The sequence below is a fragment of the Centroberyx affinis genome, unplaced genomic scaffold (assembly GCF_046629955.1).
Source record: "Centroberyx affinis isolate AG114_WGS23_722 - 3 ecotype Tasmania unplaced genomic scaffold, CSIRO-AGI_Caff_v1 ptg000642l_1, whole genome shotgun sequence".
NCBI classification, from domain to species: domain Eukaryota; kingdom Metazoa; phylum Chordata; class Actinopteri; order Beryciformes; family Berycidae; genus Centroberyx; species Centroberyx affinis.
The window spans coordinates 275,800-290,656 of NW_027279268.1; the positions used below are offsets into that span (position 1 = coordinate 275,800).

Sequence of the window (14,857 nt, forward strand, 5' to 3'; positions counted from 1 at the left end):
AACTTAGTTTATATGAACATTTTGAATCCTAGTTAAACAGGTTAATTAAAGACATTCTACATTTCACAAAAATAAATCACAATTACAAAAACTGCAATATACAAAATAAAAAAAAATTAATTCCCCTTATCTCGAGCAAAACCAAATTCTGCAATTTAGTTTGCGAGTAACAGTGATATAAACAATGAAAAATGAAGCAACATGTAGCAAATAAGTTATGCTGGTGATATAGTTATTAATAAGGAAATGATACCTAAAAATACAATGTACCTATCTCTGTTCACACACTGCTCTCAGAAACTGTAAATAAAATCATCTTAGCATTATATTCCGCCTTTGGTCTCGTCAAAAGGAGCCCATTAATCTTGATACTTCTGTAAAGAGACAAACAAAAACAGTAAAATTATAATTCCTGTTATTTTCAGGTGATAGTCAGATGGTCCTGTGTATCTGAACTTATACCATGGTCTGGTTGAATACTCGTTTCTGATTGGCTGCAGTGTGTCCATTAATTCCTGATAATGGACACCTCGTCGGGCATTATCCCTTACATATTCTATGCAAGATTTGGGTCTTTGTAACTGACAGAATATCAGCCAGAATCATTCAGCCAAAGCTAATTGTAAAACAACTGCAATGTTTCAAAATAAATGGCTCAATCATATTAGATTAACAAAAATCATTTTTTGCTTATGTAACAAGGACGTTTTTACCCAAAATGAGAGACATGTCAAGGTTACCACAATGGAAGTCATTCATTTGCTATTAATAGTGGCATAATTTTTGGTGCTTTTCGCAAACATGAATATTAACAGAGAACCAAGCCATGCATTTTGATTTTCTCTCAAGCATAGACTATTCTAAGGCCAAATAGCAATTAGACATATGTAAAGATCTGGATTATCCTTTGACACGTCATACAATTGAATATTTTTCATGCACAGGCGTAATATTACTAATCAAGGCCAGCATGGTAAGTACAAAGGTCAATCATACGACCAGTTTCCTGAATCTCAAGGACACTTACATAGTTAGCGCCTGAGGTCAGAAATAAATGTAGTGAAATATTGATGGAACAGTCGCCTGTCTAAAAAATTCAATTTACACTTTGTATTAAAACCCCATCTGACCTGGGTCAAACAGTATTTGCAAATGACTCTATAGCATTTGCTTGAAGCTACTTGGAGCACCAGATGGGTAAACTTTCTTCCTGGCATTGTCCTCTGTGGCAAACCCCATCCATCTGGTTCTCCAAGCAGAATAAATGCTAAGGATTATGTGGAAATACCATTTGAACCAGGTCTGAAATATATCCAATATAGACTGGAATCTGATTTCTTTAAACTACCTCCACATTTCCAATCCTTCTTTGGCCTAAGTATACTTCATATATGGCTTGGTGCACCGTCTGGATACAGTCAGGATGCATCTTCTATCTTCTATTAAAAATATAATGCCAGCTGGGAATGCAGTTATGGCTTTTTAGAATAATGTAACCGCTCCTTACCCCCAGCTGATGGTAGACCCAACCCAGGAAATAGGTGACGTTGCCATAGACACCCGGTGTGTTCTGCACAGTGCATTGGTCTCCCCAGCTAGAGTCTCCTAGAAGCCACCAGACACCGTCCCTCTGGGACACCAGAGGGCCGCCGCTGTCACCCTGACAATGAGTTCAGGACACAGAGAGAATGATGAACTAGACACACTAGTAGATCCACAGACATGTCAAGGTTCCTACACTCACTTGGACTTGAATTTAAGGACTTTTCAATGACTTAGGTCTTGTTTGTCAAAATGTTATGGGGAAAATTAGACATCATAGAGGCCTAATTTTTTAATTATGATATTGTAAAGTCAAGAACTCCTGGTGAAATCCTTGATTTTAAAACTGAACACTGCTGCTGTATCAACACAAATCTCCATCATAGGGTTTTCCTCAGGCTGTGAACTGTTGATGTTAGGACAGAGAGGTCCAGAGAGCTGTAATATTTTAATTAAAAAAATCTTTAATGCCATCCATTCAGTTTTAAAAACTTCTAAAGGCCTTGTTTATTTTTTCTAAAATTCACAAACTTTCAAAGATTTTCAAGGTCCATGGGAATCCTCACACATGCAAGCCCACACATTCATGAACATATATCATATAGAGTTGGTCAGCTGCTACTGGACTGCCCTCATTTCGCAGTCATTATAGACATGACAGATATGTTGCTTTAAGTCATAAAATGAAACTATTTCTTCCAAGCCGTAGTCACGTATCGCACATAGTGCAGGTTTTGTTCCTGCGAGCCTGAGAGGATGTTACATAAAAGCATGAAACTGCTCTGACTTCTTTAAAGAGCAGAAACAGTTCTGATGTCACTGCTCCGTCCGCACAAGAAAAGCTGAATTGTACCAGAAAATGCCCATCGCTATAAAGGCTGTTTGTTGGTGCTTATGTAAACACTGAGATGGAATGTTTATTTTCATTCGGTCTCTATTAAAAGTTAGAGTTCATTGACTACTGATGCTAAAAATGTCATATTATCCCTAAAAACACAGTGGACTGATGTCATCTAATCACACTGTAGCCACCTGGTACTTCGCTATATGATAAAACAAACTGCACTTATTGACATGCTAGGATGTTTTGGTGTACATGTGTGTGTATGAGAGTGTGTGTGTGTGTGTGTGTGTGTGTGTGGGTGTGTGTGTGTGTGTGCGTGTCATATCACTGTTTCCTCTATCACAGAATAGGCAGATCGAACCACAATCACTCAAAGAGCTGCACCCGGCCTCAGAGAATTTAATTTGGTTTCAGTGGAGAGTTTTAGTGAACAGAGGAAAGATTCTGGGGAAAACAAAGCAGTGTTTCTGTATGCGATGTGTGTGCATGTCACTGCTCTGTCTTACATGGCATGCATGCGCACCCGCCTCAGTCGCTCCGGCACATAGCATGTCCTGCGTTATCCTGCCATTGTAGGCGATGGAGCTGTTGCAGTCAGCGCTATCTGTCAGGGAGACCTCAGCCTCCATCAAGTACGGAGAGACTGAGAAGGAGAGACATGATAGACAGTGGGAAATCTTTCACTCCTGTCAAATCATAAAAGACATTAACAAGAAGAAAAATTGTGTGACAGTTATGCTGGTCAAATAAAATTAACTGTAAAAACTGTGCCACTATTTTTACTTTTTTACAGTTGATGCACTCCAAATTTCAGCATCTCTGTTATCAAATAATGACAGCCTCCCACTAGGCTAACTAAAGATATAGACTTTGTACATTCTAATGAAAAGAACTAACCAGACTGTACCATGCTGTGCAGTACCAGTTACCAAATTATACACTTGTATAGCATTTCGTCTCCTGGGACTCAGTCAAATAAATAATTTCAGTTTTTGTCTGGCACCATGTATTTACATGTGCATTTCCAGTGTTGATGCAAATTTATGGAAAAAAAAAATCATCACAGTAAAATGTAAAAAACACATACATACAGAGACTGTGTGTGGAAGCACAGCACGTATTAAAGGACCAAGCTCTGGTAAGCATCTTTTGTGAAATGACTTGGGCCAGTGCAGTAATATTTTTAATAATAACTCTGTGTGAAAACTAGATACACTAGTGTTTATGTCAAAGTTACATATGATCACATTTAATCCTAATGGTCTTACCTCCATTCTCTGTGCCACCAAATCCTGATATCCAGCAGCTCTGAGGAGCGGTGATGTTTAGTGCAACATTTGGGAGGCACACAGGTCCTATATTTCTGGGGGCTAAAAAAAACAAAACACAGGTATTACTGGTGTTATACTGTAAGTCTATAAAAGGAAAACAATTGCTTCACCATGACTAGTAAGAGGGCCACCGTGGTTAGTATAAAAGCCTCTGTGGACATATGATAGATGATAGATGTATAATTTCATCAGCTGGTCTCCATATAATAGAATATATGTAGGCAGAGACTAAACCACAACACTGAAGGGTTAAAAAATTATGGTTAAAAAACCCCAAAACAAAACAAAAAAAAAACACTCATGGTAATGGCCACACCATCAGTTTCTAGTTTCTAGTATTGATACATGTTGTTTTCCTTTTGGTAAAGGTTTTGAATACTATGTAGAATCCTTGTATATCTTAAAAAGCACCCTATAAAATGGCAATGACAAGTATTTTTTTATGATAATATAAGTGATACCCACCTGTAATGTGGAAAGGGTTGGAGAGCTTCATCAGAGCGATGTCGTTCCTCAGAGTGAGGCTGCTGTAGCCCTCGTGGGCCACAATGCGGCTCACAGAGTGAGCGGGGTTGAACAGAGCGCCTAACGAATCCACTATTCCAGCGTACACAGTCCAGTCTGCAGGGTTGGAGTTCCTGGAAGGAGAGAAACAAAAGCTGACAGGAGGCAGGGTGACAGAGAGGACATTCACAGTGGATTAGTACTGTTCTGATCATAAAAGCTGTCGTTATATCAGAAACGCTCTCTCAGATGCCTGGTTACCAAGGAGTAGTTTTTCTTTTCAAACTTTATTTGTCCAGGGAAGGGCTTTGCTGGGCTTTGATGCTCTTTTTCTGCACTCTCTGTACATTATTTCACATCAGACTAAAACCTCTGTTGTGAGAAGAGTGATGAGTGAGGGTAAATGGAGAGAGTCTCACCCTGCCACACAGTGTGCTGCAGTCAGTATCCAGTAGGGGGTGATGATGGCACCTCCACAGCGGTGCGAGCCCTCGACCTGGAGGCTGACCTGCCAAGGCCAGGACCCGAGGGTGGCCGGCTGGCCCCTAAGGGCCCTGCTGGAGTTCACCCCGCTCCCACAGTCTGAGGACAAAACCGCTCTTAGGATGCAAGACTTTGGCTACGGTTAACCTTGTCATTTCAATGTAACTTTTATCATCCATTCACGCCAGGACGCGTAAAGTCACCGGTCTGAATGTACAAAAACTGACATTGGTATTGGGTCTTCAAAACCAGATATGGAAATGGTCAAACTCATGTGATCAAAATTCGACACAGTCTGGATGCAATCCAAAATGTGCATACAATCAGTGTAAAGACATGGAGATGGACAGCGGGAAAAAATGATGCAGACACACGAGATGCATAAACTCATAAAATCAGATTTTAAGGATCTCAAAAATTACATTGAAATGACAAGCATAATAATAATAATAATAATAACTTTATTTGTATAGCACTTTTCTAAAAACAATGTTTACAAAGTGCTTTACATACAGTAAAATCCAACAGCAGCATAAATTGACACCAAAAACACTTCCACCCAATTGTCTTCCTGGTCAACCTTTGACTGATTGATTAATTTAATTAATTTGACAATTTCATATTTAGGAATATAGTTCCATTCAAATAGACAAAACAGTTTCACACATTAAAAACCTGAGATTAGAAACTTGAAAACACTAAAGCCCTAAATCGTATTTCCATTGTGTCCCTTTAAGTTTGGTATTCTCTTAGAAAGCAAGGGACTTGCAGTTTTCACCTTGATCCTAGAAACTTGTGTGGATCTTAGACCCAGTTCAGCCGTCCAGATCAGGGTTAAGAAAACAGCATCAAAGGCTTGACTTTGAGTTGGTTTCTTCATTGTAATATTGTGAGTTTATTAATATAAACTGTAGCAGAATGCAATATCATAATTTGAGATGGACAGCAGAGATATATAATGCACATATATTAATGTAAAATGACATACCAATGCACCGCAGGGTCACCACACTGTTGTTTGGACAGGCATTGCTGGGGATGGCAAAACAGACATGAAATTAGGTTCATACTGTACAATATTAATGTTTAGATTTAAATCTTTCGTTTTCAGGCTGAAAAAAGGGTACAGTGGCCATGTGTGCACACTGGTTCATCGGTGGCAGTTGACCAACCTGTGGACAAGCTGCTGCAGGATGGGTGTTTCAGGGCTTGACTCAGGCTTCACTATTAAGAATCCATTACCAGAATCAGTCTTCTGTTGGCCTGATTTAAAATATGTGTTCCTGTCAAACACAGCCACATAACAGTAAATACAACTTTATTCACACACATAAATCCTTCACTCATCAACCTATAGAGAATACGATCTCTGTGTTTGATCAATAGCCCATGAAATATTCAAATTCAATGCAAATAGAGGCTGAATATCTCACTTGCTGTATCCAATATGCTGGCAACTTGCTTTCCCTTGTTGGTCTGTCCAGCCATGTGAGCAGACGGTCCTCCAGGATTTACTTTGTGAGGAGTAGATCTGGAGGAGGAAACTGGAACTGTACAGCCTCACTGAACACAAACAGCAAACACAAACAATGACTAGACATTTTGTTAGAAGTAGGGAATGGGAGGGGAGCCAGTGCAGACCTGAGTCAAACAGCACTCGCAAATAATTCACAATTAACACAAACATTTATTTGTGAAGCAGACAACAAACAAAAATTCAATTTTTGGATTTTTGTTTAACTTAGTGGGTTTCTCCTGCTACTTACAGCAGGCAGCCTCGTCCTGGCCTCTGGGACAGTCCCGCACCCCGTCACACCACTGGGACTCCCACACACAGCTCCCATCCCCACAGGCCACCCCGTGGACACAGGTGGAGGACACTGGGCGACGAGAGGGACAGAGGAGGGGCTTGTGTGAGAATATGAAGGTGTATGTGTTAAACCAAGTACTCACAAGGTTCAATCCACATAATAATTTCTGTATTTTATCATTTACATGCATTTACGGGCTTGTTGATTGTTGCTATGCTGTGAAACAAAGCTCAGCAAAAGAGCCTTCAAAAAATTTTCCAGACTCTCTCAACATAGTTCGATAACAGCCATTGATTTAAATTCATCAACACATATAGATAGTTACAAAACATGAATTATTAGATACAATACTGAGAAGAGGACAGGGAATAAACCCTTGAAGTCCTGCACTCACAGTAATAACCGAGGAGGACTCCAGCCACCAGCAGCAGGAGCAGCAGGCTGATCACAGCAGCCACAGTGAACTTGATGCACCTCTGCTTCACACCTGACAGGACGACACACACTCAGTTTACCCACTTTTTAAATGCATCAAATAGTTGACCCACCTTTTCTAGCTGATGTTCCATGATTTAAATACATGCATAACATGACATATTATGAGACTGATGTCAGTTACATGAAAACAGGATCTTTTCAAGAAATAAAACAAATTAATACCACGCTTAAAATGGTTATGTATTCTTGACACTGGTGGCTGTCCTCATTACGGAAATCACCAGCTTGAGCTCAAAGTTCACCCATCTCTACATTTACATCACTGTGTATGATATATGATATAACTAATAAATAATTGTCTATGTACAGTGCATTATGACAGTTATGTGTGAAATGCAATTAATTGTGATTTGATTAAAATCATATTAAAAAACTACCCAAAATGTAAAGTTATTTTACTTTATTTTTTACAATCTTTTACTGCTATAACCAGCTGGACACTGGAGTACCTTTGCGGTGGGGGATGGGGTGGGTGAGCTCAGGGGGCGGCAGGGGGTCTGGGTTTGGGGCGAGCTGGTGAACATACTGAGGCTGAAGCTCTGCTGGGCTGAAGGGAGGAGGCTTCTCGCCGTCCTGGGATCCTCCATGGTTGAAATGAGGACCTGAGTCCAGATACTGTTGGTAAAGTATTAGTAATAAGAATAAAGCTTTTTATTACGGGTTGTAATGATGGTAATCTAGGAATTTTAGCTTACTGAACTGATTTTAAGTCCCTCTGGGTAAGAGCATAATAAATGCCTAAAATGTAATTGTAAAAGTGAGACTGGAACATGAAGTTTGCATAGACATCTTTAACATTTTAAACATAAAAACAACACTTAGAGTAACTTTTATTTAATTAAAAAAATTAAATAACTGCTTATCATGACATCATGGATTCCTTAACTTGTATTAATCAGTATTAATTATTAGTATTCATATGAATTATTGTATTCATATTTTTCACATTTTTAAGAAGGTGTTTCAGTGCTATTACTCAAAAGATAAGGCGAGCTTACCGGATTGGTGGTCATTTTCTGTCACCGATGCATTGAAAAATAGTCCTCTTGAGATAATTGATGCATGTAAATAATCTGGTCAATATTAATGTCAAGTACAACTTCTCCCAGCAACTAAAGTTATCAGAGCAACTTTTTTCACAGCTCTGTTCTCTGGAAAGAAAACTCTGGCATCTCCACTCACATCTGTCCCATTCTGCTCTCTTTGCATTCTCTTTGAAGTGAACAAATAAGAGTGAGTTTGTATGATTGGCCGTCCAGTTGGCCACTCCTCGCACTCGGCATCAGTGTGAAGAAGTTTTCCTCCGTGTCTAATTACAGCAGGACAGACTCCAGAGCTCACAGCACACTCAGTAAGAAATGTTCCCCAGTCTAAACATCGCAGGAGGTGTTGTCTGCTGAGCTGCCAGAGGGGCATTGTTCCTCTGAATACGCAGTGGAAAGGTACTACTTTGCATGACGTATGGACAGGCAAACACATGTAGTGTTAAGGAGTCAATGAGTGACTTCACTGAAAGTGTAGGAAAAGATAAAAAGAAAACTAAGAAGAAGCATTGTTATATCTGTAAACACTTTTGTGATGAATCCATAGTCAGCCTAAGTGCAACTCCAATGAAAATTGCCAATTCCTTGATAGACACAATTCTAATGACCAAGCCAACAACAGCTGTTTCTTTTATTCATTCCATGATACAAAAATCATGTACAAGAGCAGTATTTTTCAAAAACTGGTAAAGAATACCAAGAAGCATACATTTGCTGTCGAACAGGTGAAAACCACAGACTCATCATAGACGGTTCTAAATATCCCTGCAAAACTCGACAAGCGTTACAGAATTATCTAATACTTAATAATCTAATAAACAAGGTAAAGAACTGTAAATGCTAAAGAGCAGCTGAACTAAAACAGGAAGAAGGAAGTACATGGCGTTTCTAGTGCAGTTCATCCAAAGGAATGTGGTACATTCATTATTGGTGCATCAGCATAAGGCATATTTCCATGGTCAAAACATTCATATCCCATCAGGAAAAATACATCAGCAGTCAGCCTTCACAGTCAACTTACAGTAACCATACATTCCCCTAAACCAGGGTCTACTGTGGGCTTGGATGCCTGGTTCCCTTTCATCAGCACAACCAGGACAGTTTATTGTCCTGAACCTCGGTCTGTTTTTCCAGGATTCAGGCTCCTAACAATTTGATTCAGACCTGATTCAGGTCTATTTAACTCAGACCACTATCAGGTCCGCAGATCGTGGACTGTTTAAATACCTCCAGGATTTTCTAATCATTGCGATACAACAATGCTTGATTTTACAGCTTATTTTCTGAAAGGTATTTTCTGTAAGGTAATTACAGTGCTGTTAAAGTGCAACAATTGACAAATTGTGTGATCTATTGGTGGACAAGTTATTTGATTAGTCTGTTTTTGGTGTGAAATTTGGATGTGAAAATTGCGGTCTTTATTTTTGGAAGGATATGGAATTTGAAATGAAATAAATAAATACAAATCTCCTCACCTCAAAACAACTGATGTTCAGGTCTCTACCCTTTGACACAGAATGTTACCATGTTTGTATACTGAGGCCCATTTGATCCCCTGGCATAAAGACATGAAAGCGGTAAAACACTCAAAACCCCAATACAGCATCCGGCTTACTCAGTAGCGGATTTACAAGTGGGGGTCTACTTTCAAATCCTAATCTCTGCTGTGAGATCAGAACCTTGCATCTTCAAAAAGTACACTTCAAGAATTGAGAGAAGCAGCATCATTTTCAGGACTATAACAATGAAAATGTGAAAATTGCAAGGCTTTCTCTGGCACAAGGAAGAATCGTGAAAGCTGGCTCTACCTATAAAGGACTATGCTAGACTTCATTAGCAGGAACCTCACTGCTCCCAAGTTTCTTCCCCTACACCCAGGCCTGCCATCCGGGGAAGAGCCTGCTGAGGTTGTTGGGGTCCATGGCCTGCTGGATGAGCAGGTTGACCTGCCCCCCCACGCTGAGCACCGTGCCCTCCTCCACCCCCTTCAGCTTCTCCTGCAGCCGCAGCAGCACCCGCTCCGCCACCTTGTTGAAGCTCTGGCTGTCGCTGCTGGAGGAAAAGGCAAAAAAAGATGAGAAAGGGCTTTTACATATAGTACAGTAGTACGTACATGTGTTTCAAAAGACAAAACATGATTTTTCCAATATTACTTTTAATTGGTTTAATTTAGCTTGACGCTTGTAAATTTTAAATCAGTATTTTGTGTCAAATTATTTAATGTCTTTGTTAAGTAGCTGTGTAAAAAGCAGGATAATGTACAGGGAGCCAGTTATTATCGCAAAAAAACAGACCACAGGTGAAGTGGTACATTATCCCTTACATATTATTCTTCAAAACATTAAACGTTCCTTGACAATATGTCAAATCTGAGTGTGTCTACAACTACATTAAATGTGTGGTCATGCATGTATCAGGACTGAACAACAGTTTTGTTTTTGCCACATTGTTCCACACTGTTTGTGCAATTACCCAACTTATCAAGGGACCTGGACATTATCAACTGTATTTTTCATTCACTTGCAGCCCTGCGTAAGCACACTGATCAGAAATTTCCTCTACTGTGGCACCTGGCTTTACGGTGGTTGTCGATGTCGTCTCCTCCCAGGGTGGAGTTGAGCGTAGCGTTGAGCTCCTGTTGCTCGTCATGCTGCAGGTAGAAAGCCTTCAGAGGGTTCATGGTCCAGTCAAACAGAGGGTCGTACAGCAGCACCTATGAAACACGTGAGCACACACACATATGCGCAAACACACACATAACACAAAAGCATCAAACTTAAAGTTAGGCGAAGAGTCGAGAGGTAGTGATTCACAGTGATTTTAGAAAAGCTAAGAGGCGTTGTGTGTGTTTTGTGTTTGTGTGAGCTGTTCCATGTTCATACCTCTACAATAGTAAGCAGAGCTTCTTGAGAGCTCTTCATAACCTCCATGGTCTTCTCACAGCATCTGAGCATTAAAAAAAGGAATCAGGTATAGTTCAGTTTATTTACTCTGAGGCTACAAAATATCAGGAGGTCCTTACAAATATTGCAGAACACCGTCTTTTACACAATCCATGTCTCAAAAATTAAAAATCCTGTCTCCTCCCCTTCATCCACATCTCCCCTTGATGACTGAAGTGAATTGAATAGGTGAAATCGTTAAGGGATCATGGCTTTCATCTGGATTCACCCCGTCAGTCTACACTATTGCATGGTGATCCTCATATTTTGTGCACTTCTGTGTATTTTGCAAGACAACATTGTATTTGAGCGTCATGACAGATTGTAATGATGTTAAAAACCAAAACCTCAGAAAAAAAAGATTATTCCAATGGAAAGTAACACAGTCATAAACAACATTCTGATGGATGACTCCCTACCACTCACTTAGTTTATAACTATTTTATTAAAGTTAAACAAATAAAGCAAACAAGGTCACCGCTAATCCTAATATGAATCCATTTGAGATTAACCTTAATTCAATTTAATGCAGAGTATACGCAGAACTATGTGATCAAGAGAACAACAAAATCACAGCCACAGTAATCTCCTCTCTGACTCTCCTCACCTTCTGAAAACCCCCTCCACTCCAGTGATGCCCATGCCGTCCACGATGTCCCTGGACAGTCTGAAGGGAACCGTCTCAGGGGTGGGGAGGATCTTCCCCTGCTCAAAGGCCACACCTGAGCACCACAAGGACAAAAAGAAGAAAAATAAACCATCAAGGGTGTCCTGGTGGCTTGGTGAGCTAAGATGCATGTTGTACCCTGTATTCGTGATGCCATGGGTTTGAATTAAGATCATCACCTTTGTTATACGAACCCCCCCGAATCCCATTCATTCAATTATACTCCAGTGTATCTAATCTAATCACCTTAAAAATAATTTAAAAAAAGAAGTAGCTAGTTTAAATAATTGCATGTTGTTTTTCATAGTATAGTACATAATTATTATTAATAATAATAAATACATTTGAATAAATTCTTTTATTTCAATTATTGAATCAAAAAAGTTAATTTTGATCAAACTTTTTCTGATATAAAATAGGTCTCCAGTAAAGTTAAGTGATCCTGGGTTCATGGTGTTTGATCAGAATAATGTCCAGTTTACTCAGTCACTATTTATACAGCCTCACCTGTTCTGGACTAAGTTCAAAGAGTGAATTTTCTGCTTTTACATAAAACATGAAACTAATGAGAATGTATTTACCTAAATCAATGTGCACCAGTTCAGCGCTCTGCTCATCAATCAGAATGTTCTGGATGTGTCTGTCGCCCAGGCCCACAATGTAGCCAACTGTGGGTACCAAGCAGAAAAAACAGTATGTACTTCTGTCTGCAACAAAACTGCCATGAAGCATTTCCACATAAAAAACTATTCTGATCTATAAAGCAGATCATCTAAAATACCACTTAACTGTTATTAAGTCAGAATGAAATGAAAAAAATGACTTTCACCTTATCATTATGTACACCTATTTAACAATGAATGCCACAAATTGTACAATGTTTTATTTTTTTCATATTTTTGTATCAAGCTCCCATTATTTTTACTTCCTGGAATATTGCATATTTTTAGTGATGATTTCATGTACCAGGAGGCGTACATAAAAATTCCATCTCATCCCGTCTTATGTAATGGAAGGCATTCCTTTGAAGGTATCACATTGTGTTTGTTAACCAGGTGATTCTCCAGTGACGGGGCAGTTTGAGAAGAGTTAATTAAGTCATAAAAGATTCATTAATATTAATATTATTAATTAATTTGTGATAATAATAGTAATCAAGGTACTGAGGATGTAGATGTTGTATTCTTACAATAGCGATACATATCATTCCAAATGTGTGTTTTTTTTAAATTTGTATTACTTGTATGATACTGTGCTTTAAGACTGGATGCTGTATTGTTGAATGCAACATTTTTTATGTACAGGACCTAGGAAGAAGATTTTCCTCATATTAGGACAGTAGTATCCACATATTTATCTATTCTTCCATGAGTTTGTACCTATAGAGGAGGTGGCGACGCTGCGGGTGTAAGCCAGTCGTTTCTCCATCCACACAGCGGGGTCCAGGAAGCGCTCCATGCAGAAATACCTGAAGACCGGCCTGAAGTTCTTACACACCTCGCTGTAGGTCTGGATCTTCTCATCAAAACCACCTCTATGAGCCTCCTGTTAACAGCAGGTTAACATGGCAGTTTTTCAAAACTCGAGTCCAAGTCAAGTCCAAGACTGGCTCCAATCAAGGGCAAGTCAAGACCAGGTCCAAAGGGTGTCGAGACCAAGTCAAGACCAAGACCAGAGCAAATCAAGTCCTTTTTGAGACCAAGACCACAATAAGCAATCAACCTTGTACATGTCTTTCCAAATGCAAAAATAATGATTAAGGATAAACAGAGATGCAGATCTATCTTCAGGAGCTCTGCACTACACCCTCCAACTTCAAACACAGGTGACACTTCTACAGGTGAAATGGCAGTGTTGAGTGTGAGGGGGTTTTAGTTCATCCTACAAATTCCATTGGTGAGTACATTGCTGTATATTCTGCTGTAAGCAGAGTAACACAGAGTAATGGAAAGTGAGCATTCCTAATTAACATCTACTCACAGAATTTCACAAAATGTAATTGACGACTTAAGTGCATCAAAATCCTACTCCTACTCTAAATGTGATTACGGTTCCACACCACTCTGTGCTGAACTACAGTAAACCTGACTGAGCGGCACTACAGACCATCATCTTCCTCCGACAGGCCATGTTGGTCCAGTCCTGGGGTCGGAAGCGCTTGTGCGCTCCTTTATTGGGGTCCACTAGAAACTCCCCGATGGGCACCGTGCCAGAACACCACTCTAACACACCGCTGCGCTGGGAGAAAGGCACCACCTGGGAGAGGAGGGATGGAGTGATGGACAGATGACTAACAAGAAAGAGAGCACCTCATGTAAGAAAATAAGTCTCATGTCAGAGCGGTTAACTGCATTTAACAGCTGTGATGTAGTCCTTTAAAATCACAACTAGGAAATTACAAGTGAACAGAAATAGGTGGGGTACAACAAAAATCAGGAAAAAAGGCAGTAAAACAATAATTTCCCTTTATAAATGAATGGAAGTTCATTTCACAGTTCACAAACCCCCCCCACCTGATTGATTATTTTTCTCTTTAGTTTAAATACAAAACGAGGTGAAGAGAAAGGTGAACGCATGATGTGAGGAACCTTGTATCGTCTGATGTTGAGCTTCCTCTTGCGGGTGTCCGTGTTGCGCTGCAGCAGCATGGAGCACATGCTGAAGACCTGCTGCATCACTGCATCCTGTCGCAGGTCGTCCTGACCCTGCACACACAGAGGGCAAAGGTCACTGGAGGACAATGAAGACAACATATAGCGCTGTGGGTCCTTAAGCACCTCAGCATAATTTCCATGATGATGTTCATCAATATTCAAATGTACATTTTTTTTTTTGTTAAATAGCCAATTTCAATGTGCCAGGTCTTATTTTGATTAGCTATTATACAACTATTACAAGGGAAATATATCATCAGTAAATTTGTTATTTGAGTTCAATCAGTAAATTTGTTATTTGAGTTTTTATTCCATTAAACCTTTCAATAATAATAATAAAAAAAAAGAAAATAAACATTAAAAATAACTTTTCAAGACATATCCAAAACTTTTTCCATATACAGTATATACCATTTTTGATACGTTTTCCAGGCCTGGAAAACACAGTTTTTCAATTTAATGACTTTTAATTTCAATGACCACATTTTCCATGCATGTAAACAGACCCTCTATGGGTGTCTTTACCAAAAGTGAGATG

At 39.5% G+C, this 14,857-nt stretch overlaps 2 protein-coding genes across 2 annotated transcripts in view; both read right to left on the minus strand.

Annotated features, from left to right (window-relative positions):
• Positions 1-359: 359 nt before the first annotated feature.
• LOC139643684 (transmembrane protease serine 2-like) lies at positions 360-8,026 on the minus strand. The gene is made up of 10 exons (XM_071518908.1): positions 8,012-8,026; positions 7,463-7,628; positions 6,910-7,002; positions 6,471-6,584; positions 4,641-4,803; positions 4,183-4,355; positions 3,655-3,756; positions 2,914-3,029; positions 1,508-1,660; positions 360-374 (listed from the first exon to the last, which is right to left on the minus strand). The coding sequence occupies exons 1-10, from the start codon at positions 8,024-8,026 to the stop codon at positions 360-362; spliced, it is 1,110 nt and encodes a 369-aa protein (XP_071375009.1).
• Positions 8,027-8,678: 652 nt separating this feature from the next.
• The window catches only part of atm (ATM serine/threonine kinase), a 41,962-nt gene continuing 35,783 nt past the window's right edge, over positions 8,679-14,857 (minus strand). Inside the window, exons 56-63 of the mRNA XM_071518910.1 lie at positions 14,254-14,370; positions 13,772-13,921; positions 13,045-13,210; positions 12,247-12,333; positions 11,606-11,720; positions 10,939-11,002; positions 10,627-10,769; positions 8,679-10,108 (exon numbers count right to left, since the gene is read on the minus strand). Coding sequence (XP_071375011.1) covers positions 9,925-10,108; positions 10,627-10,769; positions 10,939-11,002; positions 11,606-11,720; positions 12,247-12,333; positions 13,045-13,210; positions 13,772-13,921; positions 14,254-14,370 — 1,026 coding nt within the window. The 3' untranslated portion in view covers positions 8,679-9,924. The remainder of the gene's footprint in view (positions 10,109-10,626; positions 10,770-10,938; positions 11,003-11,605; positions 11,721-12,246; positions 12,334-13,044; positions 13,211-13,771; positions 13,922-14,253; positions 14,371-14,857) is intronic.